The 26,336-nt window shown below is 38.5% G+C and overlaps 1 protein-coding gene across 12 annotated transcripts in view; it reads right to left on the bottom strand.

Annotated features, from left to right (window-relative positions):
• odad2 (outer dynein arm docking complex subunit 2) overlaps positions 1-26,336 on the bottom strand; it is a 125,928-nt gene that overhangs the window by 50,098 nt on the left and 49,494 nt on the right. For 9 of the 12 annotated variants that reach the window (XR_015092221.1, XM_086066617.1, XM_086066603.1 and 6 more), the window contains 2 exons: positions 7,263-7,430; positions 6,173-6,426 (listed from right to left, as the gene is read on the bottom strand). Coding sequence is in view for 8 of the 12 variants with exons in the window: in XM_086066617.1 (XP_085922743.1) it covers positions 6,173-6,342 (170 nt within the window). In the remaining 4 variants the exon portion in view is untranslated. Of the gene's footprint in view, positions 1-3,378; positions 3,455-4,384; positions 4,490-4,571; positions 4,679-6,172; positions 6,427-7,262; positions 7,431-26,336 lie in introns of those variants that run through there. The other 3 variants (XM_086066612.1, XM_086066616.1, XM_086066613.1) reach the window with 3 other exon arrangements.

Genomic DNA, 26,336 nt, shown 5'->3' with positions numbered 1-26,336 from the left:
TTGTCTAGAGCCAAAATCAAACAGCTTTCTAAGCCGACACAGTCTCACATCAACACCTGCTAACATACTGTACGAGCTACAGGGAGAAACTCACGTTTGACCATTTTGACAAAAAATCACTACCGCATCTCTCTTATTCCTAGCACCTTACTTGTCAGACGCATACCTATTAGCCACCATTTCTCCAGGACCTTGTACTGCATTTCCTCCAAAACACTTCAGATATCCCAAAGTCATCACCCTTGAGTGTTAAGATAACTGTTATTAGTTGGCAAAGGTGAACCACTTTATAGTTTGTTTGTCTTGGGCCCCGACGCATGGTTTCTTTCTTGTGAGTCACAGCCACATTGACAGGTTAATGTGTTTTGTGGACTTTTACGCAGATCTGTCCTCGATCCACCGCGTCTGATATGGGCAGGACCCCTTGTCTGGTCAATACATAATATACTGACATCCCAATGTAACCTTAGGTTTTCTAAATTGCAGTGATAGGCCGGTATGGGTTTTTACAAGGCATATACAGATTATAAGAAGTGAAGGAGTCCAATATTTCAAGACGATATTCATTTGCAATAAAAGAGAAAATATTTATAGAAGAGGATTGGGGCCAGTGAAGAGAAGAATTTAAAGTCATAATTGTGACTTTAATCTCAGAATTGTGACTTTGTGAAGTAGAGCTATGAATTGTGGGGGGGGGGAGTCAGAAAGTATAAAGTGATTCCGAGAAGTCAGAACTCTGGGAATAAAGTGAGAATTCTGAGATTTTAGCCAGAATTCTCACTTAAATCTCAGAATTCTGAGAATGAAGTGAGAATTCTCCCTTTAAAGTCAGAATTCTGAGATTAAAGTCAGAATTTTCACTATGTCAGAATTCTGAGAATAAAGTCAGAATCCTGCCAACCTCTTTTTTCTCTTCACTAGCCCTAATGAAAAAAAAATCATTTTAATTTTAATCATTTAAAGAATTGACAAAATTCGCAAAAATAAAACAAGTAAATATTTCCCTTAAGCTTTCTACTGTAAATAAAGTTTTTCAAAATATCTTCTTTTTTTTCTGCTTTTTTTAAATAAAAAGTGCAGGGAGTTCCCAGTGTCAGCATTTTTTTAATAAAGTGGAAATTTAAATAAATCCATAAATGATTTAAAAATTGTCTGAATATGTTCGAAATATCTTTGCGAGTTGCGACAAGTAAAAACATTCGCAAGCATTCACCGCTCAGTGAGATACCATCTTTATCGGCCTTCAAATTCGTAAAAAGGCTGATGCCGATATTTGTCAAAATGCCTATCCCTACTAAATTGCATCACCTCATAAAGGGACTTGTCGCAAGAGTGAGTCACGTCACTTCTTAACCATCGTTCATTGCAAAGTGAGTCATGTATAGGGTAACCAGATTTTTAAAATTTGAGATACTAGAATTTCACAGGAAATCAAATATATGATAAATTGTCTCTCAAGAACTATTTATGATAAATTTAATTGCTGGTCAATCTGGTGAACGGTGGTTGTGTTATTACTTTTGCTAATGCTAAATGCTCTCTTGGTTGACAGTTCAACAGCATTAAACAAGTCAACACACACACACACACATTATCCTTTCTTTTTTTAGGGGGCTCGGTCTCAGCAGCTAATGGAAGCTGGCTCTGCCATTTACGTTGTGCCAGTCCAACATTATAAAACTGGAAATATGCTGCCAGAAAAGCTCAGCTTGCGTTTGAGTCTGACTGGCGACCACAGCATTAGGCTACTAGGACTACATTTCCCATGATTCTTACACACAGAAGCAGGAAGTAGTTCTAGTTCTGGTATGACAAACACGCCTGTTAGCTATTAGACTCGGCACACAAGGCTCACAATCGAGACTGTCCCGGATAAATCGGGACGTCTGGTCACCCTCGTCATGTGGCCCAAATGGAATCTTTTCCTCTTGATTTTGTTTGTTTTGTTCTATCCCATAAATCACATGGCTTCCCATCACACATCCCAGGTGGGAAATGCAGGCTATCATGGCCGAACTTGTGCTTGATTAGAAACATAAACAGACACAGCAAGTTTACACATGTGCAGCCACCTTGCTCTTCTCCTCACATCTAGACCCACCCCAACACTACTACATAAAAAAAAAAAAAAGATTGACAGTGTGTCAAAACATGGTTTGTGTAGTATGTAGGTTCATGGGCCAGGTCTTGGAGAGGCCAGTTCTAAAGGATACATCTGCCACTGTCATGGTCAGGTTCCAGCCCCTGTCAGCCCCCTATGGCGTTGATCCTGATTTTCCAGGAGCTCCTCCACCTAACGTGTCAAGATGTTTCCCAGAACATGCCAAAAATAAAGTGACACCTACACGTACAAAGCCTCTCTCTAAGATAAACACTATATTCCTCGAGGGTTTCATGTGAGTGCATTGTTGAACTTGGTGTACCACTTTTTTTAATTTTACAAAATATAATCATAATTCACTTAATGAAAGGAAGGAACTGCCATTTTTGTGTGATTAAAAATACTCAAAATTGCTTTTCTATTTTATAGACTCTTACTTGGAATATTTATGGTCTACCACAGTCCATTCGACGACGCATGTCAACCTCTGATTTGTTTAGATTTCAAAACAATTTCTTCTCCATTGGAAATAATGAAAGTAAAAATAATCAGTTCCAGAGTAAAACTGTCATAAAATTTTTACATTCTCTGCTGCGGTTAATGATTAGACTACCAAAAGTATACTGTATACTTTATGACACATAGCAAGCCTATGACATTTACTAAGTCACATTGATTTTCACTCACGGTTCTATGGCCATAATATATATATATATATATATATATATATATATATATATATATTTTTTTTTATAGTGTTCCATAACAGTTACCCATCTGTGGTGGTGAACTCTAAATAAAAACATACTCTCTCACATACACACAACATATATATATATATATATATATATATATATATATATATATATATATATATATATATATATATATATATAATTTTATGCAGGAAACATATAAAAGTATATATATATAAAAATTCTGCATTTAAGCCTTTAATTCACTCTGATCACAGAGCTAAAGTTTCACAAGATGGAAATTTACAAGACTTCAGCTAATTTTGTGGGAGGTCTATATTTTATATGACTTCAAATCCACAGGAAAGTGGAATTAATTTAATCAAAGGTGCTGTGACCGTATTTTGAGTTGGGTCCTTGAGATGTAGTTGGTTGCTATGCAGTTACTATGGTTCTGTATCTGTCACCCTTATTTTGTCAAATAGGCCTTTATTCTGTCATACAGAATTCATCATGGCCCAAACTGGAGTTAGTAACACATTGGTCGGTACATCTGCATCCAGCCCTGTTCTCTGTTGTTACCTTGTATTTTTGGATATAAAGACTCTCTGTTTTTTAACTTCCGTGTCCTGTCTGCTTTTGGGTCCAAATTCCGCACCTGCAGTAACAAAAGTGAGGCTATTGAATACAGCTAATCATAAACTTGGAAAAGTGAACTTATACTTCCATGGTACCAAAAACAATATCAGAGCCAAAAACTCATACAAAAAGCATTATTTTTTAAGTTGATCATGGGACCATACTATACTATTTTATAATTGGAATATATCACTCTTTAAGTTGTAGTGTAGTTATCCACAGGCTGAATCCAAAACGTTGGACATCGGCCGTAGAAGGTTGGCTCTGCACTTGAAAATTAAAATTAATTGAATCATGGTCATTTCTTCTTGGCTGCCGTCAACTTCTTTGACTCCGTAAATAAATTGGCTAGTGGGTTACCTCGAGGTCCAGCGCACTATTCCCTGTGGTGAAGCCGCTGCCACATGGAGGTAACTTTAGTGGACTAAATACTAGCGACCAGTGACCTGGGCCTTCTTGTAATCCACTTACTGTCATTAGCCAGTGGGTCAGCAGGGACGCTGCTGCTGGACTCTCATAGCCCTGCTGGACATTCAACTACATTCCATTTGTATGGCGTGTAGCTCAATGATGGAGAAACAATGTTTTGCTACTTACATTCGCATGTGTTGGATTTGAAGTTGCGCAAAGATGTTCCAATGGAAGCCCTGATGGAAAGCTATCATAGCGAGAGCGTTTCAAAACCAATGAAACGAGACATTTTTCTATCGTCTGCGGTGAACACTGATTTCAAATCCCTAGGAATAAGTTTCCGACCCCGAGATAACTGCACATTTAACGATGACAGTTAAGGGTGCGCATATTAATTGAAATGGCTTTGACAGAGGCAAAAAAATGACCGGGAAGCAGGATGTGGCACATTGACTTTTTAATACTCTGTATACACCTTATGTTTATGAAGACACCTCAGAACGGATTTAAAATGTGAAAATAATACATATTTAATTACCTTATATAGCTATTTAAACATCTGAACACACATCCCCAGATGCTCTGGGCAAAGTTCCTCCTCCTGTTCCATATGGCCTCTAATGGCGCCATAAAGCTCAAGGTAACATGCCCACAAAGACCTTGACCTACAGACATGACATAATGGCAGCTCTTGCTTTGTACACTATATGATCAAAGGCACTTACCTGAGGATGGGAAAGCAATCATATTGGCTTATCAAGGTGGCTCCGATGGCAGTGGTTCTTTCTTAACCTTGTTGGAGGTAATGAACCCCGCCAGTTTGCAAACCTGTCTTTATTGAAAAATAAAATGTGATTTTTTTTTTTTTACTTTTTTTCAAATTCAAGACAGGTACAGGGTTTACTGGTGAACAAAATGAACAGGGAGGGTAACCTTTTCATCGAATCTGGCTCTGGCGTTCCTTTAGTTTTGCAAGATAGCTAAATGTGCTGAACTAGAATTGCTCAACTCTTTTAATCAATATTTATAGAGCACTTTAAAACAATCACCACTGCTTTCTAAAAATGGAACCCAGGGGCAGCAGATTCTAAGAAAACAGGAGAGGTCCCAGAATTGAACCCTGTGGAACACCACAAATTCTGCTACAGTATACATGTGAATTCATGTTGCACATATTCGTCTGACCACTTTCTGTTTTTGCTCGGCACAAACACCTGCAGCCAATAATGGTCATTCAAGGCATATCATCGTGAATCATATTTATGAACCCCTGTCCTATGGTAAAACTACAATAGGAAGTAGTCAGAAAATGCAGGCCCTCATCAAGAGAAATCATCACTAGAGAAATGAATGAACACATCACTTATACAGTACAACGTGCTGTTCAGATGTTGCAATAATCTATAAAGATAAAAATTTATATTACAAAATGCCCCCCTCCAAAAAAAAAGAGCAATTCATGAGACCGTGCTGCAATATAACATGGGTAACATAAAACTCCAGCATCTGCGACTAAGGTTTAGCTTTACGTAACATAAATCTTCAAATACAGAAGGCATTAAGTTGGACTATTTGAGTCTTTGGAATAAAAAGCGAAATAGGCAGACGCTGCTGTTTGATTTGATGAACGTTAGTATCCATGTCTGAGCTGGAGAAGCCATTGCTGAGCTTCGCTCACACGCCAGCTTGCGTTTTCCGAAAAACACATAGAATAATAAAGAGGAAGAAGGAGATTTGTTATCTCAAATCTGTCCCAGCAGTGGGCAAACTTTTGTAGAACTCTTAAGATTTATAAGAGTATCAGATTTTTCTAGAAGTGATTTTACATCGTTGGCTATAGTTCTTTGACTTTGTTTCTAAATTTAATCTGCAAATGTACTTCTGTCCAGTTGAGCTGAGGTAATACAGTCATCACTTGGGGGTCTCTCAAAGAGCAAACTGATGACATGACAAAAGATGGTGTCATCGCCTCGGATGAAGCCTTGTCAGACGCTGCTCATTAGTAACTCGTACCCAGGCAGCATCACTCCCTTGGAGAGCAATTCAGTTACAAGACAAACATTTGAGATATAGTGTTAACTCTAAATATAATACACCGGCTCTCACCCAAAGCCAAAAACAACCTAATTGGGACAAGCCCTTAGCAGTCTTCAACAACAAAGAGGAAGTCTAGTAGTCAACCTTTACAGTTTATTGGTACATTGAACATAAATGAACAACGGGCCTCGTTATCACAATTTAAAAAACAGGGTGAGAGAAAAGCTTAGAATTTTTTTTGCAAATGTTGGATAAATGGTTTCTCCCCAGCCTGAGTGAGTGTTTTTACCTTTTCCTGACCTCCTCTGCAACTTCCTCCTCACCGAGTTCACCAAATTTACCCCCTCCACAATACACGCAGCCATCAAAGTGAGCACTCTGGAAAGGGGAAATGTGAAGGTTAGACAACCCGAGTTGGTCGACTGACGAGTGGGGGGAATTTTTCTTTTGGAACTTCATCAAACAGAGGCCAGCTGTATACTCTGGTGGACAATTCAAGAGCCCGTAGGACTGGTCCTTGCATCTTGTATTGATTCAATGATTCTACAAAAAAAAAAACACACACACATTTGGATCAACCAAAATACAACTTACAATATTTAATAGAGAAGCAAAATCTTTCTATATTGTTCAAATTGAATGCAGATGGACCATATGTGAGAAGAGAGATGGAAATTTACTGTACTTCTCTCCAGTACTGCCATTTACAAGATGAACGATGTCAGCTCTGTTTACCTAAATGTGCAATTTTAGACTGAGCCTCTGTGGGGCAGCTGAAAGATGGACCTGGTGGGGTTTCTCTAAAATTCTAACTTAGTAAAGTGCAATTTGAGTGGCACTCAAGGGCAAACAAATTGAGAAACATGACATTTGAACATTTTTGTTCACCATGTTCAGATACTAGCGAGACGTTATAATTATAGGCATAGCTATTGACATTATAAATAGTTTAGAAATGTATATACATTTAAAATGTGCATGTAAGTTGGTCCTTTTGTTTCTTTCTTTTTTTCAAATTTTCTCTTGTTTTCCCTTTTTTTTAATAAAAGGAAAAATAGGGGGGGGGGAGTAAAAAAGGAACAAAAGACAAAAGGAAGAAAAGTAAAGAAAATGGAAAAAAGAAAAAATAAGAAAAAAAGGGGGAAAAGGAAAGAGAGAGAGAGACAAAGATAGAGAGAGAGAGAGAGAGAGAGAGAGAGAGAGAGAGAGAGAGAGAGAGAGAGAGAGAGAGAGAGAGAGAGAGAGAGAAGTTTCTAATGAAGTTGCAATGTAGTATTAAAAAAAAAGTCACATCACATTTCCTTTTAACAACACTCAATAAGCATTAGGGAACAAATAATTGTTGAAGTTTTGTAGGTGGAATTCCATCCCATTCTTGCCTGACAACAGCAGGATCTCCTTTGTTGAATTTTGGACTTCATAATGCGCCACATTCTCAATGGGAGACAGGTCTGGACTGCTGGCGGGCCAGTCTAGTACTCTACACCACGTTGTTGTAACTTGTGAAAAACGTGGCTTGGCATTGTCTGAAATAGGCAGGGATGTCCCTGAAAAAAAAATGCAGACAGTTTTAACACATTTTTATTGGCCAGGAATGGCAAAAACACACCAACTTTTCAGATACAGCAACAATAAATACAGTATTTATAACAAACTGATTTGAACAAAAAGATCAAGAGACCTGGGTATGGCCATCTGTTACTGGATCATTAGGTACAAGGATTCACCCTCTGGAAGTTGGTCAATCAGAACAGTAACAGATAGATATATTGCTAATTGATAATCAGGCAAAGTCGCTCAAGTCGAATGCTATTGTAAAATAAAGATCTGGAAATTAACTTTGGAGGAGAATCAAATCGTTCTACCCGCTGTCCTGCAACAACACTGCCACAATCACATTTTTTTCCCCTTTCTTTTCATTTTTTTTTCTTTGTAGAAAATCTACTCTGAAACATCTCCAGCTCAAACAATACTGCTAGAGTCACACCGTGTCTTGGAAACAATGAGGCTACTGTTCCTCAGCCTTTATCATAAAAGCAGACTTGTCTTTTTTTGTGAGGGATTACAGCTGGGTTTGAATCAAATACAGGTATGTCTAAAACAACTCGCCCGACATCAGCTTCTCTTTCAGCTCATTGGCCTACTTTCTGGGAATGTGCATGAACAATAACTAGAACTGTGTTTGGTCGATGGCTGAATTGTGCTTTTTTTCCACAATTTTTTATGAGCGATATTTTCACTTCATTATTGAAGAGCCAAAAATGGCCATAATTAATGGTTAGCCATTTAAAGATATCAACTGATTGATATACATTAATTGAGGTAAGATACACTTTGGGAAGTGGCCGAAAGGACCAAGTCAAATAAAGGAAAGGAATAGTTGGTGTGCCGTGTTGGATCCCCCTTATGGACCCTTCTAGCTGACGTCACTGCTTTAGCTACCGCTCCGCCTCCTGGAAGACAAGCCCCCCCCCCCCCCCCCCCCCATAAGAAATATATGTAGAGAGGTTGATTTTCGGCAAGCGTTTTCATTAAAAGGTGGGAAATATGTCAAGTGTCACAAAAAAAATGTCACGAGTAGGACACTACATTACTGGGACTTGTTTGAACCAGCCGTTTGGATCCGCTAGCTACAAAAAATGGAATTGGTTGGAGGGCAAAGTGGAAGTGGAAGCTTAAGGTATGTTGTTTTTGGTTGAAGCAGTACGTCGATCACTACTTTCATGGTGTGAATTGTCATTCATTAAATCATTGGTGTCCAGATATACTCGTCTTGCTGTATATCGAACTCTTCAAGCTATTTTAGCTTGCTAGCTGATAATCGTGTTAAATCTTTAACGTTTTGTTCAAAATTACTTGAATACTTCTGACATTTTTTTTTTATGAATGATTGTTTCACTAAAGATAATATGGTACATGTCTGCCTGAATTTAAAATCAGAGGTTAATGTTATGACACACTGCATATGAAAAAGAGAAAAGCTACCTGATATAAAATTATCTGAGCATATCCTCGTACTTTTTGAGGGTGCAAAGCAGTTGCGCCGTAGGTTTGCTAGCCACCGTCCTCGTCTTTCACTCCTCACGGTCTTCTGCCTGGTTTAGAATCACTGCCGGCAGCCGAAAGAATGATCTCATCCTTCTTTGAGCGATCGTAGCATCTGTAGGCTGCGCACAAGTTCGCTATAGCATTGGTCGCTGATTTATCAACTGTTTGACGTTAGGGTCTAGTGACGTCACACTAGAAGGGTCTGTAAGCTTATTCAGGAGGGTACCAGAGTAGAGCTACTTCTGTACATTGAGAGGAGTCATTTCAGGTGGCTTCATTTTGAGTCCGTCCTGGACACCGGGGTTGTCAAACCAGGAAGAACAGACAGGGGAGACCAAGGACAGGCTGGAGAGTCTAACAGCTGACTTTGGAAATGTCTTGTGTTCCTCTCATCAGAACTGCAGGATTTTGGATGGAGACAGGAAAGTCTGTAGCCGTTTCTCAAAATGCGTTCTTGTCCGTTCTCATGTCCTTGTGATCTTGTGAAATGTCATCGGTCGCGACCCAAGAACTGCTACAATTGAAAGTACGAATGAACCAAGGACGCACGGAATACCCAGATATTGTTCTTGTAGGCTAGCTTAAACCAAGGATCCATCAGTGCATTTCCATTTCGTGCTGCTACAACGGAAATCCGTCAGAGTCGGGGGAAGAACGTTCTTGAGTACGTTCTGAGGAAAACTGTATTTGGCAAGTTCACAAGATACTCTACCTTCTTCATAATGAGATCACTGATGGAATTCCTATCTGTGAACATCTTTAGGAGGATCACCACTCTTTGGAGAGTCACCACTGCCTTGTCAGTTCCTGCGCTGCTTTAGCTTGTTGTGATAGAATCTCCTTGACAGCTTTCCTTTCTGCTGCCTATCACACGTTCTGGTGTCCCGCCAGTTGTCAGGTCATCCCCGCTGTGTGTTACAGACCTAACCCTCGCCCTCGGAGCAGGCGACTGCAAGCATGGGGTGGGCCCGTGAGGCTGGGAAAACCATCAACCAAAAGCAACCTTCTCCCCCGAGCTGTCAAGTCACAGCAGCATTGAACAAGAGTTAATTAGTTTCATCTGGATGGCCGCTGGGCTGGGAGTAAGGTGTGTAAGGGGTGACCTTATCACCCACATACTATAGACATGGGGTGCAGATAGTGTTTCTGTTCGTTCTGTGTTTGGTGTGAACGCCATATGCTTTAAAGCATACATTGCGTCTTGATTTGGCAGTTTATTTCATCTTGAGGTCCAAAATAATCGAGTTGTGTCTTATAACACTTTTTTTTTATATATATCAAATTTAAATGTTTAATGTAACAAGTCTCTCCTGTCCTGTATAGTGTTCTATGTACCTCGACAGTAGCCAATGCCGCTGAAGATAAATCAAATTTGTTTTTTTTGGTAGCTTACATTCACACCGTGCAAATAGCCAGCGTCAACTCGGAAGATGAACTGAACACATATGAAGAGAAAGAGGATTCCTGTGGAAGCAATTTGGGTTATTTACATGATTTGACAGCAAAATACTTTTGGTCTTCTACAACCCCACAAGTGAATTCCAAAAACAAACATGGACTGTATATAAATAAATATGTGGCAAGCACTCCAGCACTCATTTGCAATACTGCTGGAGCCAATGTAGTGTTGGACAGTGGGAGCATGACAAACTAGTAAAGATACAGTAATGATTACATAATAATATGATCCGTATTTTCTAGTGTTTTCTCATCCACTGAACAAAAACAAAAATCTGGACTGGAGATAGCGGGAAATTATGACGGAAGTCATGTTGAAAGTCTGCCATTGGTGTCCAATAAAACCAACAAGATTTGCAGGCAAAAAAAAGCCCAAAAAGTTACATCTTTAAAAAATTGCATTAAAAAAAATGCTTAATACCTCAAAATGCCTGTGTTCAAATTGAGAAAATACCTAAAAGAGGGATAGGCTACTGATGCAGATAGATAAGAAATATTGTAGTCCTTCCATGCCAAATCACCTAGTGGGTTATACCAAGCAGATTTTTTTATTTTAATGAAACTTGGTGTACTTGTTGATAGTGAAGGCGCAACACTAAATCTCAAATTTTGGATCAATCGGAGCAGGGGTTCACAAGCTAGGCCCCGCTGAATTTTGACCTTTGAACCCTTATATCTCAGGAGCTACTGGGTCAATCTTTACAAAACAGGTATTGTTGGAAAGGGAATTCAGTAATTTAAAAGGCTGGTGTATATTTTAGAAACCTTTTGACCTTATGTTTTAGTTAACCTTGAAATTACACTTGTGGATCACGTGAATTAAACAATTTTTTTCATGAAATGTAATCACTCACATAAAATAAAAGTTTAAGAAATTTAAAATCTTTTGTTTTGCAGAAGTACGGAGTATGTGATAGAAAATGCTAAAGGGACCAACAAGATAAATAAAAATACAAAGAATGAGAGAAATTGTTTTTGTCACAGACATGAAGGATGGAAGTCCAATTTGAGTCTCGTGCCATATTCCCTCAGCACTGGCTCCACTTGAGAGGTGAGATAGAAACGAAAAGGTAAGTGTCGAACTGAAAAGATTGCACGGAACATCTCGAAAATAGCATTTGAACTGATGTTCTTTGGAAGTAACTTTTGGATTTGTTTCTTGTCAGACAAAGGAAATCCATCAGTTAGATGATTTACAAAAATCCTACAAATCTTCAAGATTACACTTTTAAACCGCTGACAGATCTGAAGATAGCATTCCGTCACAAATGGAAAAAACAGACATTTTGGCCCAGCTTGTTTTTATATAATCTCGGACATTTACCCTTTCAATCAATAACACCTGTCACTTCGACTATGACTGCAAAGTCCCTGAATGCCAAAATCGCTATCTGTTGGGATTTTTGCCCAACAACTGGTCACAAGCAAACTTCTCCTTTTCACACTAATCAGTTGTCATGAAGCTGCATTGTGCAAACCTATAAGCAGAGAAAAGAATGTGGAAAGAATTTCAAGCTCACAGGATTGCGTGAGGCTCATGACCAATGTCGGACAGACCGCCTCAAGTGTGACTGGCACAGCATGTTAAAGTCAAGTTTTATGATAATTGGTCATGTAAGAGCATTTTTATTCTGGTTGGGATACAGCTTGAAAATAATTTAAGGGAATACAGAAGCCTGTTTATAACTTACAACTTTCTGCCCTGCTTATTATACAGTACATAGACTCATGTGTTACAACTGAGGCACGTCACGGGAGGTTTGTCCTCAGTGAGTACGGATTGTAACTTGATCAAGTTGTTTTGACTCAAATTCTCATATGTTTTCAAGAGTGCATTGTTTCTGTTGCATGCAAAGATCCATAACACACAAACAACGTCATATATTTTATCATCTACTTCTCTGCCTTGTAATTTCAGTAAAAATCCACATCACAGCTCTGTCACACACTGAAAATCATTGCATGCCTTGACATATACCGCACCATGTCCGAAATATACAGCTACTGCTTTTACGGTGCCAAATTGACACAATACCACTCAACACCACAGGATTCCCTTCATTGTGGGAAGAGCTGAACCGCATTCCCACATGTTGTTTCTAACCTTTGTTATTATTAGGGGTGTTAGAAAAAATTGATTCGGCAAAATATCGCGATATTACAGCGCGCAATTCTCGAATCGATTAGATATGCGGCCGAATCGATTTTTAAACATCAATTTTTTATGGGAATATTCAACAAAACATCTTACTTAGGATTAGGATTCACACATTAAGCATGGAAGAATGTTATATTAATGGAATATTAAGCCTTAATATTTGATTTCAGTGCTGTTCAAACATGAAACAGACTGCAACCTGTTTGTTAAATGCAGTGGCACAGTTATAAGCCTGAATTTTCAGATAAATAAATACATTTTCATACAAATTTTACAGTGTACATGTACAAGTTTACTGATTAGTATTTTCAAAATTTTAGTAAAAAAAATAATAATCGCAATAATCAATTTATAGATTCATATCGGGATTAATCGGTATCGAATCGAATCGTGACCTATGAATCGTGATACGAATTGAATCGCCAGGTACTTGGCAATTCACACCCCTAGTTATTATTATTGTTATATCAGGCACTTTTTATTATCCACACTTTTTTTGCCGCGTAACAACTCCCACATAATGCTTCCGATTTACACCGTTCAAATTTCAACTTGCTTCAAAAATTCACGCCTCCGGGGTATATATCATCTGATTCCACATTACTTACAGTATTCGCATAATTTAACATTAAATATCAACTGTTCCCAATTCATTTTCAATGGGACAGACATTGAAAAAACGCCCACTTCCATACAAACAACTGATCATCATTGCCAGCTCTCTGATACTGCTCAGTGGCGCAGTTCAGCATTTTCAGCATTCCCACGCGATTTCTCCAGAAATTGCACTTTATCTAGTATTGTAAGTGCTGTTTGTGCTTGCTTCAATACTGGATATGTTTTTCATAAACACACCCAAAATGCATTTCTCCTCCTCAGATGTTTGTGTAAGATCATTTTTTAAAGACATCAATCATTTTCAACATGCATACAACAAACTATATTTCGGCCTGTTGGCTACACATGTTATGTCACATATGCGACCAAATGCAGAAAGCGTGCTGAAGGAGAAGAGGAAGCAGAGGCAGGAGACCTTGGGGCCAGCGTCTGGAGATCCGTTACCAATGCAAGGCCCAGTCCTGTCAGCACCAACTCACACTGAGTTACAGAGACACACATACACACAGCAGCAGGGAGGCTGTGTTTGAACAGTAGCTAAAAGTACAGGACTAGTCCGACAGCTGGTTTCACTGCTACTCTGGTTAAATAGTTTGATGCTTACAGAGGTATCGCAAACTAAACTACACACTATTGATCACGCTCACATGGTAGCAATCGTTCTTTTTTTTTCTTTTTATATATATATATATATATATATATATATATATATATATATATATATATATATATATATATATATATATATATATATATATATATATGATCCATCTGTTATTTAGTTAAAAGGTCACTCAGAGTGACTTTTTTTATAATAAATGTATCACTAGATATATTACCCCATATGTTCAGTGTGGCTCTACTAGTCTAAACACGGCATGTTTAATTTATAACTTAATAATAATCAATTTAGAATTGAAATATAATTGTGTGTTTGTGGAAAATGAATTAAGCAGCAAAATCCACCTTTTTTTTCTTTTTTTTAAGTCCCTCTCAAGGGGCGGCCATTTTGCCACTTGCTGTCGCCTGACAATGACATCACACAATAGTGTGTCGTTTAGTTTGCGATACCTCACCAGTCTAAACACGGTATTTATATATTATTTATTTATTATTTAAATACAATTTTGCCTTTGTGGAATATGAATTAAGTAGCAAAATCCACCTATTTATTTATTTTATCCATCTCAGAGGTCGGCCATTTTGCTCTTTGCTCTTGTCTGGAAATGCATCACAGCTGCTCATGGCTCAGATACCGACAGTCAGTGACAATGGCCAATAACAATTAAAATAAATAGCGGGATTCTGAAGTATTCAGTTTAGGTGAAGGGTGAGGGATTTTATATATATATATATATTTATACATACACACACACACACCCACACACACACACATATTAACGCACACAAAAAAAAGAAAGAAAGAGAGAGTAATGATGACATGTTGAATTGGTAAGATAACCGAATGAACAATACTGAACTCTCTCTCAAAAAAACAACAAAAAAACAATTGTAAATAACCATTATTACATTTTCTTACCGGAATATTGATTCTATTTTATTTTGAAATTTGCCTCGTAAATCAACACTTCCGGTTTTGGGCTAACACTTTTATTTTGAAGAGGCACGTCCGGTTTAGTGCTTTTTGTACATAAGGTAACTTGATAGCGTAAGTACGCTGGAAAAACTTGTTGCGCTGCGTTGAGGAATATCCTGTTTTATATTGGTTGCCCCTCCAAAGAGGCAAAAGGTACATTTTGTTTAATATTTGTTTATTAGTACTTATGTTTGTACATGCACACGGTTTTTGATTATTGTTTGCATGGCTTTGTAATATCTTTCAGTTTTTACGGTGATTTGGTGACTTTTTGGTGATGCACGGTGACTTACGGCGATAAAATAAAACGACAAATCAATCATCAGTAAAGTTTCATCCTTGTTCGGGGGGGCCTGCTACATAATGGTTAATCAAGAATAAGGGGAGCCAAATAAGGGGACATGCAGATTGACTCCTAAATATTCAATAACAATACATAATAAAATCAATCACGGCAATTAAAAAACAATGCAAACAAAACCCAAAGTCATCAAAAGAATCAGATTCATCTTTATTGGCCAAGTATGGAAAAACGCAAGGAATTTGTCTTCACAGTTACAACCTGCCCAAGAAACAAACATAATGACCAACAGAGGGAGACAGAACAGGAAGCGTGACAAGCCGCTATCAGTGCCCCGAGTTTCAAAAGAAAGGGGGAGAGGGGGTAAAAACAAGGCTCAACCTCTGCTCCTTTAAATCGGGTGGGGGGGTTCAGTATGAAACTGGAAAAAAAATAATCATCATCTGGGATAAGATCCAGCTCATTCATGAACCTGATGAATAAGCAGTAAACAGGATGGATGGATGGATGGATGGATGGAGATAAAATGAACTCTATATTTCTCTTGGTTCCTCTTAGCTTGACTGGTGTCTGAGCGAGTGAGAGTGTGGACAAAGAGTGGAAGGGAGCGATTTCTTCAGTCCCACACTGTCTGGCTCAATTCTGGGCAATCTGCCTGCTAGGCCATGCCAACCCTTGTATGTATTGTTGTGTAACACCAGTGTAAATAACTGCCTGTAGTCATAAAAATAAATCGTTGACTGTGTTTTGGCCAATGCTTTACCAAGCATTTTATCCACATGGAGATTAAGAGCTCTCATTATGGGCCTACAGTAAATAAATAAAGTGGTGGCACGTGGAGGGGGCGTGAGCAGGCACCAATGGTGAATTTGTTAAGGTCAAAGGGGGACTCACATTTCTGGCCCGTTTCGGGAGTATTCAAAAAGCTAAAGGTGAGATAAGTACGTAAAACGTTTATCACACGCCAACCAAAAGCGTTACACTTCAGCTCAGTTGTCATCACGCCTGTTTCACAAATTAAAGAAGATACTTAAATCCAATTTAAAGAAACCAACAAAAAAAAAACACACAAGGAGACCAGATGAGTTTATCAAAATATATATTTAATATGTCACCCGTTAAGATGATTCAAAACAGCTCAACCAACAAAAATCGCCATGCTTTTACTTTGACATCTGTTCTGTGGTAAAGAATATAATTACTGTTTGTCAAAATAATGATCATTGCCAATTCATGGAAAATAACAGTAAGCTTGGATTGGAATGAAAATGTTAACCCTCAATCGTAATGACTTATTGGCGTTTTCCTTGTGTTTCTTAAAATGCTGGTATGGGTTCCCCAAACTCAATAAAAGGGTCATGCTTTTAGGCTTAATTTAAAACAACAGCAAGTGTTAAACACATCCATGTGTCCACTGGCAGCAAACATTCAAAAGCAGAAGATGAGACAGTTTCCGAGTCTCTTGCCTATCAGTGAGAGCCAAGATTTGATCTGGTCTATATTAAACACCCGATTGCAGGTCCCATTTAAGAATTTTTTTATTTTTTATTATCATAACATTATAGATATACTTTAACTGGCCTTTTGGAAAACCGGGCTCAGTAATTGGAAATGAAAGACATTTTAAGGTCAGGCATCATTATTGCAGACAAAGCATACAAAACACATTGTGCACTGTCATGGACATCAGCGCTTCTCACATTTCCTACAAATCTCAGAAAATGTTAAACTCAGACATTAGGATGCAGTGTGGCGATATTTGGCAAGGCTTGACGTGAATTCAGGAGGCGGAAAAAGTAAGAACGTAAAGACTACTGGACCAGCAATAGATGTGCAGTCTATTTTTCTGTGTCACACACCTGAATTTCATGGATCGAACTCACTTTCTGACATATGAACAATTTTCAGGGGCTATTTTCTTAGATAGGCGCGCGTGCGTAAAAACGGTGCGTCTTCATTCTCGTGCCGGGGCAAGTCTAGTTTACCATGTTTGTGAATTTGGTAGACACGCCTTTTCTGGCGTTCTGGGGGATGGGGCTGTTACACCCCCGGTGCATTTTGTAAACAGGTGATGAAAAGTAGACTCGGAAAAAGCAGGTCCAATTTGTGGTGCAATGGGATTTTGGTGGATTTAATTAAACAAAACACAGGCAGACAGATTATTATTTTAATAGTGCCCCATAGCGCAATTATGCGTGGCTGGTGGGGTGGGGGGGTCTGCCCATGTCACCTGCGCAGCCATCATCCACAAAGGGAGATCTTGCTGTTTACCTGTAGCTTATAAACACACTTTGTACGCGCCAATCTCTCCCAGCGAGTCCATTTCTGCTTCCACTCCACCCATGCCCACATTTAGGCTATGTGAAATCAGATTTTTTTTTTTTGAGTAAGCGTTCACATTACCTATTAATTGCGACCTCAGTCAGTCTGCTGTGTGGACGTAAGTGACCCGCATGCGCAGAAGAAGATACAACGTCACTCACAATGATGTGTTTGCGGAAGTAAATACGTATGGTCCAGCGTGTCAGGGCCAAAGACTTATATAAGTCCGTTGTCGGGGCTCATATTTTTACCATCTCATATCTAGAGGAGTGATGCAGGAGGAGGTAGAAATAATATTTGGTGAAAATAAGGCGAGACCTCTCCTTTTTTTTCTCCCTAACAACGACGTCACGTCATTGCCGCACGTAATGAATGAGCCGTCTGCGTGGCTAAATTACCAATATCACCACCACAAATGTCATCTTTAGACTTTACGTTTAAAGTGGGATTACATTTAAGTCAAATATAAAATCACAACTGTTACTCGAAACAACTTTGCCGATTCGCGTACATCTCCTAAGCTTAATGCCCCCGCCCGCTCGGAGCGCATAGTGGATTTTCATTTTATTATTATTATTATTTTCATTATTATTTTTTTATTTATTATTATTATTATTTATTTTTTTCATAGTGGATTTTTGATGACGTCGAGGTTGGATATATGCGACCTAGCCGTTCACATAGCAAAAATTCGGATACGTATCCGATCTAGGACCACATATGAAAGTGACATAGGTCAGATATGAAAAAATCTTAATTGAACCTTTCAGACTGATATAAAAAAAATCCGATCTGGGTCGCATTTGCCTGCAGTGTGAACGTAGCCTTAGACATGCACTTAGAGGCTAAACAAAGCCCTAAGTCTTCAATTTGCCGGGATACCCAGAGAGAACTTTTGCAACTGCAGGGACAACATAGAAATGATTTAAGCCCCTAGCCTCAAATCTGTGAGGAAGACTTGGTATCCTCTACTCCAGTTTCAACAAAAATAGCAAAATGTGTTAATATGGTAAAAATCACTAAAAATGTGAATTTGTCTAGCGTTGAATGGAACAGCAATTTACTTGATGAAGTTGTAATCTGAGGTCGAAGCAGAGAGAGCAAAGAGAAATTGTGGTCCCCACTCCCTCCCATAGCTATTTGCCAAACAATAAAACTTTAACAAATCTGACCAAAGAGTTATGGGGACTGCAAAGTATGAAGCACATCATCATTTACAAAAAGTACACAGCTAAGAAGCAACAATAAGAGAGAGAGAGAAATGGTTTGAATGATAAAAGGGATCTGCAGCAGATGCTCGTCATATTCAGGAAATGAATAACGTCGACTTTCATGGGATGGTCACACTGAAGTACTGCGGGTCAAAGATCAACCCTTTCCTCTCAAGCTCACAAGACAGGCCAAGTCAGTCCAGTACAAACACAGCTTGACATTACTTGATCTATCGCTAATGATCTTTTGTGAGAGCAGACATGCTGCCTTGCTAAAAGTCATTTGTTTCCCCCCTTGAAGACATGACAAGGTCAACATTTCAATGACGCTAATGTCATTGTGGAAAAGAGCAGATGTACAGTCAATAATGGGATGAATGATGGCCGCTGTTCTTTAATCTACTTCAGAAGAAAGGTTTTGACATGATTCTAAGTTTAAATTTGCTTAGAAATGTGAAGAGATCTGTTTTGGAGATTGCTTTTTGTTATTCCTGAAACTTGCTAGCTCAGAACACCGTGTATTAGCATAGCAATGCTGCTAACAATCTAATTAGCATATGAAAAGGAAAATGCATTTGTTTACCTTTGTAAATGGTATTTCATTTGTATCCTACCTATTAAGGCACTCAAAACGTTCCGAACTAATGGCTATGGTTAGCATTTATGCCTGTTTTCTGGAGCTAGTCAATTTTGTGGTGCATTTATTTATTTAGCAAAAGATAATGCATACTTTATTTCGGTTCATTTTTAGTTTAGTTCTCTAAGTTTTCAATCGAGCTCATGCTACAGTTGTTCACTGTTAGCTGTCAAGACGACTACAAGGGTGATCAAATAAGAGAGTCTAAGTTATACTCCAATTGCTGTTAGTATGCGACAGAATAACAAACCTTATAAAGGAACATTTTCTGTCAGTCAGATGGATTTCCCATCAGAACCCCAGAGGGGAAAACTGAGGAAGAAAGATGACAGCAAAGGTGGAGGTTGTGACTATTAATTCAACTGTAATGGCCTTCCAATATTTAGTCATCAAGACTGGCTTTTATATCTTTGGCAGCCACGAATGTATTATTGATGGACACAAACAATCAACTATGGAAAGTCATTTATTCTATATCCTTAATATCAAGTTTAAGATCCATGAAGCAGCTTACTAGTACGCTTTTTTGTTTCTTTCCATTGAGTTGAATAAATGACCTGCCATATGCAATCAGCTTTTACAGCAACATTGGCATGTTCTGGGCAATGCGATTGCAACAGTGCAACGCGTCGTGCCGTTAGTGATCAGCCAAGGTTGTGAGGCTTTTACAGTGACAAAATCCATCAGACAGACAGTCATAAAATGCCTGGGAAAGCACTCATAATTGCCTCTGCTGATTTCAATATGATGGAATGTATCATTCTTACAGCTGTTTATTGACTATTTTATAGCATCCAAAGTCATTGGTATCTTTTAAATGACAGGACAAGAAATCTGTAAAAATGACTTTTGGATGTGCTTTGTTTGGACGGAGGCAGCATTTCATCTGAATTGAAGATTCTCTGAATGCCTAAAATCTCATGGCACACCCCCAAACAAAAATGCCACAAAAAGTGTGATTAGTGGAATGATGATGATCTCGTCTCAATTTGCACGCAAATATTCTTGCATATGATTGGCAGCAGGTTTATTGTGAATTCTGCCAACAAATGGAAGAGCATTTAATTATTCTCCCAGGATCCCCCAGATAGTGATTTCAGCCGCGCCATTCGCAATCACCATAAGGTACAGTAAAAGTAGCAGTGCCTGTAGACCTGTCCCACTAGCATCATCACTACTACAATAAAATATATCTTTATGAGCTGACTCTCCTCGTAAAAATTCTGACGTTGTGGATTGCTTCTGCCGTAATACTCTCAGACTTTGTTACGACCCTCATTAGAAACACAGCTTTTAATATTTCAAGATGACTAACTTCCTGGCCTAAGGCACAGTACATCTTGTGAAGTCTGAGAGGTACTAAGTTGTCAGGCCCGGTAAAGTCTGGACCAGCTGAAGCTGAACTAAGTATTATTCAGGCTATTACAAGTTTCATATGCAGATGACAATGTTGTTAAAACGATCCTTGTATACAAGATGGGTTAAATGAATTAGAACTGGAATTATTACTTTCAAACGAACTTATAAACAAACAAATGCCGATTTTTTTATTTGACAGCATTATTGGTATGGCCTGGCAAAATTTCTCTTGATTCGGATACATACTGTAATTCGCACACTTTTAAAAGATTGCATTCTATATTTCGACCTAAATGCAGTCTGTGTGACGGTACGGAGTGGAGGGCCCAAATGCAGGGAGGCAGGAGAACCACGGCAGGGATGCATGTTAAACTGAACACGATTTATTTAACAAAAACACGACCAGGGGTACTGGGTGAACAAAACCAACAAAGATCTGAAAAGACCAAAAATCAAAGTAACAACAAAACACCAGCGGTGACAGCGACAACGATCCAACAAGGACTGAACAAAACCAGGGAACTAAATAGAAGCTAACTGACGAGACAGCGAGAGACACCTGGACAAGACACAAGTGGCTGGGGGAGATGATTGGATGACGACACAAGGGAACAGGATGACGAGTACAGGTGCGAACAAAACCTTACAAGTCAGACAGGACACCAATCATAACAGTCTGACTTCTAAGAATAGTCCCTTGGGAAAAGAAGAAACAGAAACATTGTACAGGGATTTCCTATGGTCTCTGCTTCATTAGTCCGTGTCCATATATGTCCTCTAAATTACAGGGTGTACTTGCAAATATTGACATTAGCATGACAAGTAAGTTGGCCTTGCTAATGAAGAAAAGTGCTGGTGACGTCCATGGTATGTGAAGAACAACACTTAGCGCCCGTGCTAGCAAAGAAAAGACAGGTGTTTATACCAAATGGATGTTTTCAAACTGCCATTCACATTCGGACATAAATGAGGACTAGGATTTCTGCATTGTAAATGAAACTGTTATTTCCATTTCCGTCACGTTTACGTCTGGGACATTATTGTCATATTTTGCAAACAAAGAAAATATGCTAAATAGCGTTTAAGCTAGCCGAATGCACAGTTCATTTAACTAAGTATTTTTCGACTGCTGCACCTGGGTAGGAATATTGTTCCACCGTTTTCTGGCAAGTTTTATCACCCAACCACAAATGAGAATGACAAACCACTAAGTTAATTTCAAGACTTTGGCACATTATTAATCTCTATGAAGTGATTTGTGACACCAATGTGTTAAGTGTTAACATTTCCATTAGCTTAAAAAAGGACAAACACATGGTGCAGTAAATGAACGCACTAAATGTGACGGGTGAATCTAAGGCCTGCTCTGTTTATTCTGTTTCGTGCCTAAACTGCTAAAATATTATTTTATTTTTAAGGTGGGAGGGACTTTGGGGGGTTCAATAAGCCACCTGGGGTGAAACTCTGAGTCATAGCCATTTCTGTAATGTGCCATGTGTCTTTATATAGGATGGAGGGATTTTTTTTTTTAAATTAAAACCTAGCATGCCATGAAAAAGCAGAACAATGAGTAACGTTAGCATGATTTCAGTGTCATTGTGTCAGTCATAAACCAGTACACCAGAGTTTAGCGCCAGTCTTTGTGATATTAGGTAGTATTTTTTTAAGGCTGTCATTGTGTGTGGGGGAAAAAAAATAGAAATCAGAGGAATTGTTACAAGTACAGAAACATTTGTCTCACAAATTCATATCTTATTGCTTCATAAATTTAGGATGCGAAAAAGGACTCCCCACTAAAAGGGAAAGATTTGAATAAATCCAGAAGATACCAAATCAAGATTGTGCACATCTTTAATCATCCAAAACAAAAAAACTTGACCCAAACTTAAGGAATGTCAATTATTTTAACTGTAATTACGCTTAAATCTTTAGAAACCAAGAAGTCTGTTATCCAGTATGCGTTATTCCCTGCCTTCTCATTATAGATGGACTGGAAAGTCAGAAGCTGAAAAATAAAAAATAAAAAAGTTTTTAAAAAGTTTCCACTCCCATGTTCAACCTGCTGTTTGACTGGGCAGATACTCCATGAGCAAAACTATAATTACTTAGCATTATTTTGTGCATGTTCTTCTCCAAACAGTTTGGTAGTAGGCTACATTAAGCTACAGGGGCCTTAAGCAGAGATACGATTGAACCACTGAAATTCACTGAAGCACAGCAAAAGCAACTGCATGTGCCACTAAGCAGAATATAACTTTACACTGATCATTAGGGCCAACTTTGTTCCACCGTGAGTAAAGCTCAGGCTTATGTTGTCTGTGCCATTTATCCTCTGGTTTATCTTCTCGTTTGGCATCCACAGACCCCCCCACCCAAGGAGTATTACCTTCACCACAAGGGAAAACTGCTTATACAAGGGTCGACATCACACTGCTACCTTGAAATTTGATCTTGAAAGTCATTTGACTTGTACACTCGCTTCTTTGAAAACCTTTGACAGACACTGAAACTATTACAATTATTCGTTTTTACTAGCTACATTCATTGACTTGCACCTGTCAATCGCTACTCATATGAAGTTAAGGCTCAAATTAAATGGTTTAGACTCGATTATAAGTGCTTAGCAATCAAGCTAGATAGTGATAGTAGATAGACCGGTATGTTTTTTTCAGGGCCGATACTGATAGCGATTATTAGTAGTCAAGGTCGCCGATAACCGATATTTGGAGCCGATATTCATTTTCACTAAAAGGGAAAATATTGGTATCAAAATTTGGAATTTTTTTATTTTTATTTTAAAGCATATGTTTATTGAGCAACTTTTACGGTTCGTAAAATATTGGAGTTTTTATTTTTTTTAAATCTTAGTCAATAGACATCTTTGTTTTAAAAATCGAACAAAAAAGAATTTCCCAGGGGCAGTAGCATGTTTTCAAAATACAAATAAAAACGTTATTGTTTTCTACATTAAATAAAGTTTTCCAAAATTTCAAAATATATGAAATATTACATTTGTACTTATCTTAGTTTTAATTTCAAACAAAAACAGAAGGTGCCGGGTCAGCAGCATCTCAGAAAATTAATTTAAAAAAAATAAAATTAAGTTAACACTTTTTTTTTTTTATGGATCTATTACTACTATTATGCCGATCGGCGCCGATAATCGGTATATCCCCGCTGCGCTATATAAATAAAGATGACTTGACTTAAGGTGTGATACCTACTCTGATTATTGCAAAAAGTCTTATACATGATGAAATAAACATAAAATGGAACATGAGGTACAATTTTGACAGGGAGGGGTAAAAAAAAAAAAAAAAACACACTCATCTTTTATTATTACGAATATGTTTTTTTCATACATAACATTGGCATCCATTTGACAGCAGATGTACAGATTTTCTGGTTTATAAAGTCTGATGAATGATAGGGAAAATACAATCTCCTGGTGCATATTTTTCAAATGCGCCCGATTATTGCTCTGTTAACATGTTGGACAGAAAGTCCAGTCTCGGAGGAGCGCTCCCTAGATAAATCTGATTGGATGGCATCCTGGGACACATTTTTTTAATCCATTCAGGATGTGCTTTCTTCTCATCACTTGGCTGGAGAAGCATCTCCGAGCACAGGAATCCGCTCGCTTCCAAGTAATACTCCAAACTCATTTTTGGCAATTGATGTTACAGACATTGCATCACTGAGATATGAAGAGAAAACTACCAAAACCTGAGCACAACAAATGCTTATCCTATCCCACTGCTTTCTTTATTTCCCAATGCAACCTCAGTAGCATTACAAAAGCATCTGTAGGTTCTAGGGTTTCAAACTGTTAGGAACGGGCCAACTCTAAATCATAAAACCACATCCAACAGGCTGAAAAGCCATGCAGCGAGTACTCGCTTAGCGAAGATGTTATTATAACTCAAGTTTTTTTTCCTACTCTTTTTTTTGACATTCTCTCATTTCAGTTAAACCTCAACTGGAATACAGAAATCTCACTCACCCGCGACAGTGCTGGATGTTGTTGGATGTCGGTTGCAAATGGGTAAAGGAGAGGCTGTGGTTATTGAACTCATGGATTGGGGACATTGAGGTCAAGTTAGGGTGACCAGACATGCCGGGTTTGAACGGGACAGTCCCGCCCGACTTGAGCCTTGTGTCCCAAGTCTCAGCGGATTCACAAGCCCCGTTGTTTTGTCCCACTTTTACGCATGTCCCAAACGTCCTCATTTTATTTCTTTTTTTTTTTTTAATCCAGTCGGCAATAAATTGTTAGAACCATGTGCATGTTGATCACACAGTGGTAATACACAGTAAATTCTGTAGAGTAAATTTGAGTGGGACCATATAGACTCAGTTTTAGATTAATATTTACACTAGGAAGAGAGTAAAATAAAGAATTGGGGGGATGGGGGGGCAATAAAAGTCACTCAAGAGTTGAGGAACAAACTCACCACCTTGCGCTTGGGAGAAAGCAGTCCATTTACCATTTACTCCCTGAGTCACGCAGCTCCTGCTATGTGTTAGTATATCGCTCGTGTCAACTGGAATCTTCCTAACTTTGAGACCAAAATTATGTTTTTGGTCTCCTCTAGGAGGAGATAAGCAAACAGGAGGATGGGCATAGCTCGGGTGGTCGTGTGGCAGTCTCCCCAGCTGAAGGTCCAATTAAAATGGAATTTAGCGGAAAAATTACTAGCAGGCGTGTATTCTTCATACTAGATCTACTTCTCACCTTGTCTAAAATTAATGGGAAGTTTTAATAGCCTATAGCAATAAAAGCAGCAACAACAAAAAAGTTGGATAATGGAGAGTGAATTGATTATTTACAGCTGTTTGACTGTCAACAAAGACAACATTTATCATTAGCTTAAGTAATAACACAACCTGATTGACTAGCGCAGTGTTTCTCAACCCCAGTCCTCGAGTACCCCTATCCAGCCTGTTTCCCATGTCTCCCACAGCCAACAAAGCTGAGGATCGTTATCAGGCTTCATGTAGAGCTTGCTGACGAGCTGATTGTTTGAAAGACCTGTGTTGGTTGAGAGAGACTTGGAACACAGGCTGGATAAGGGTACTGGAGGACCGCGGTTGAGAACCACTGGACTAGCGATTACATTTATTTTCTTTATTATTATTATTATTTTTTTAAATAGTTCCGAGTGAGAATTTACTGTATATTTGATTTTCAGCGAAATAGTAGTGTCCTGCATTTTCATTTTGAAAATGTGGTCACCCTAAGTTGAAAATGGACTTTGGTCTGATCTGTTCAACATTGGAAAGTGAAGCCAATCAAGACAAGCGTGCCTTTTGACTAGTAAAATACCAAATTTATTAATTGAACACAGTAAACGGTGGACCAACTCTTTTTTGCAGAAAATAACAGATAAAAACATAATGAGAAAGTTTCTCTGAACAAGCCAGGAAATTGGAGAGTGCTCTCCAAAACTGGACAAGCAGCGTGGCCCATGATAATTGCCACTGCCATGCCTGACCAGGACCACATCAATGATGTTGGACGTGGGGCGGACATCCACACACAAAAAAAAACATGCCAAATAAACTGTCCCTTTAACCCAAATCCCTCCAAGGCCAATTCAGGCCACAGCGGAGACAGACTAGGAATAACCATTCCATTCTTAAATTTGTGTCACTGCCTGCCAGTGCCCAGTTAAACTTAGGTTAGGTTCTGTGTGGAGTTTGAGATGCTGAGAAAATCTGACTAGGATACTTCAAACCTTGCC

The sequence above is a fragment of the Leptonotus elevatus genome, chromosome 21 (assembly GCF_054856555.1).
Source record: "Leptonotus elevatus isolate MCC_2025b chromosome 21, RoL_Lele_1.0, whole genome shotgun sequence".
Lineage (NCBI taxonomy): Eukaryota > Metazoa > Chordata > Actinopteri > Syngnathiformes > Syngnathidae > Leptonotus > Leptonotus elevatus.
This window is presented reverse-complemented; position numbering and strand designations above follow the sequence as displayed.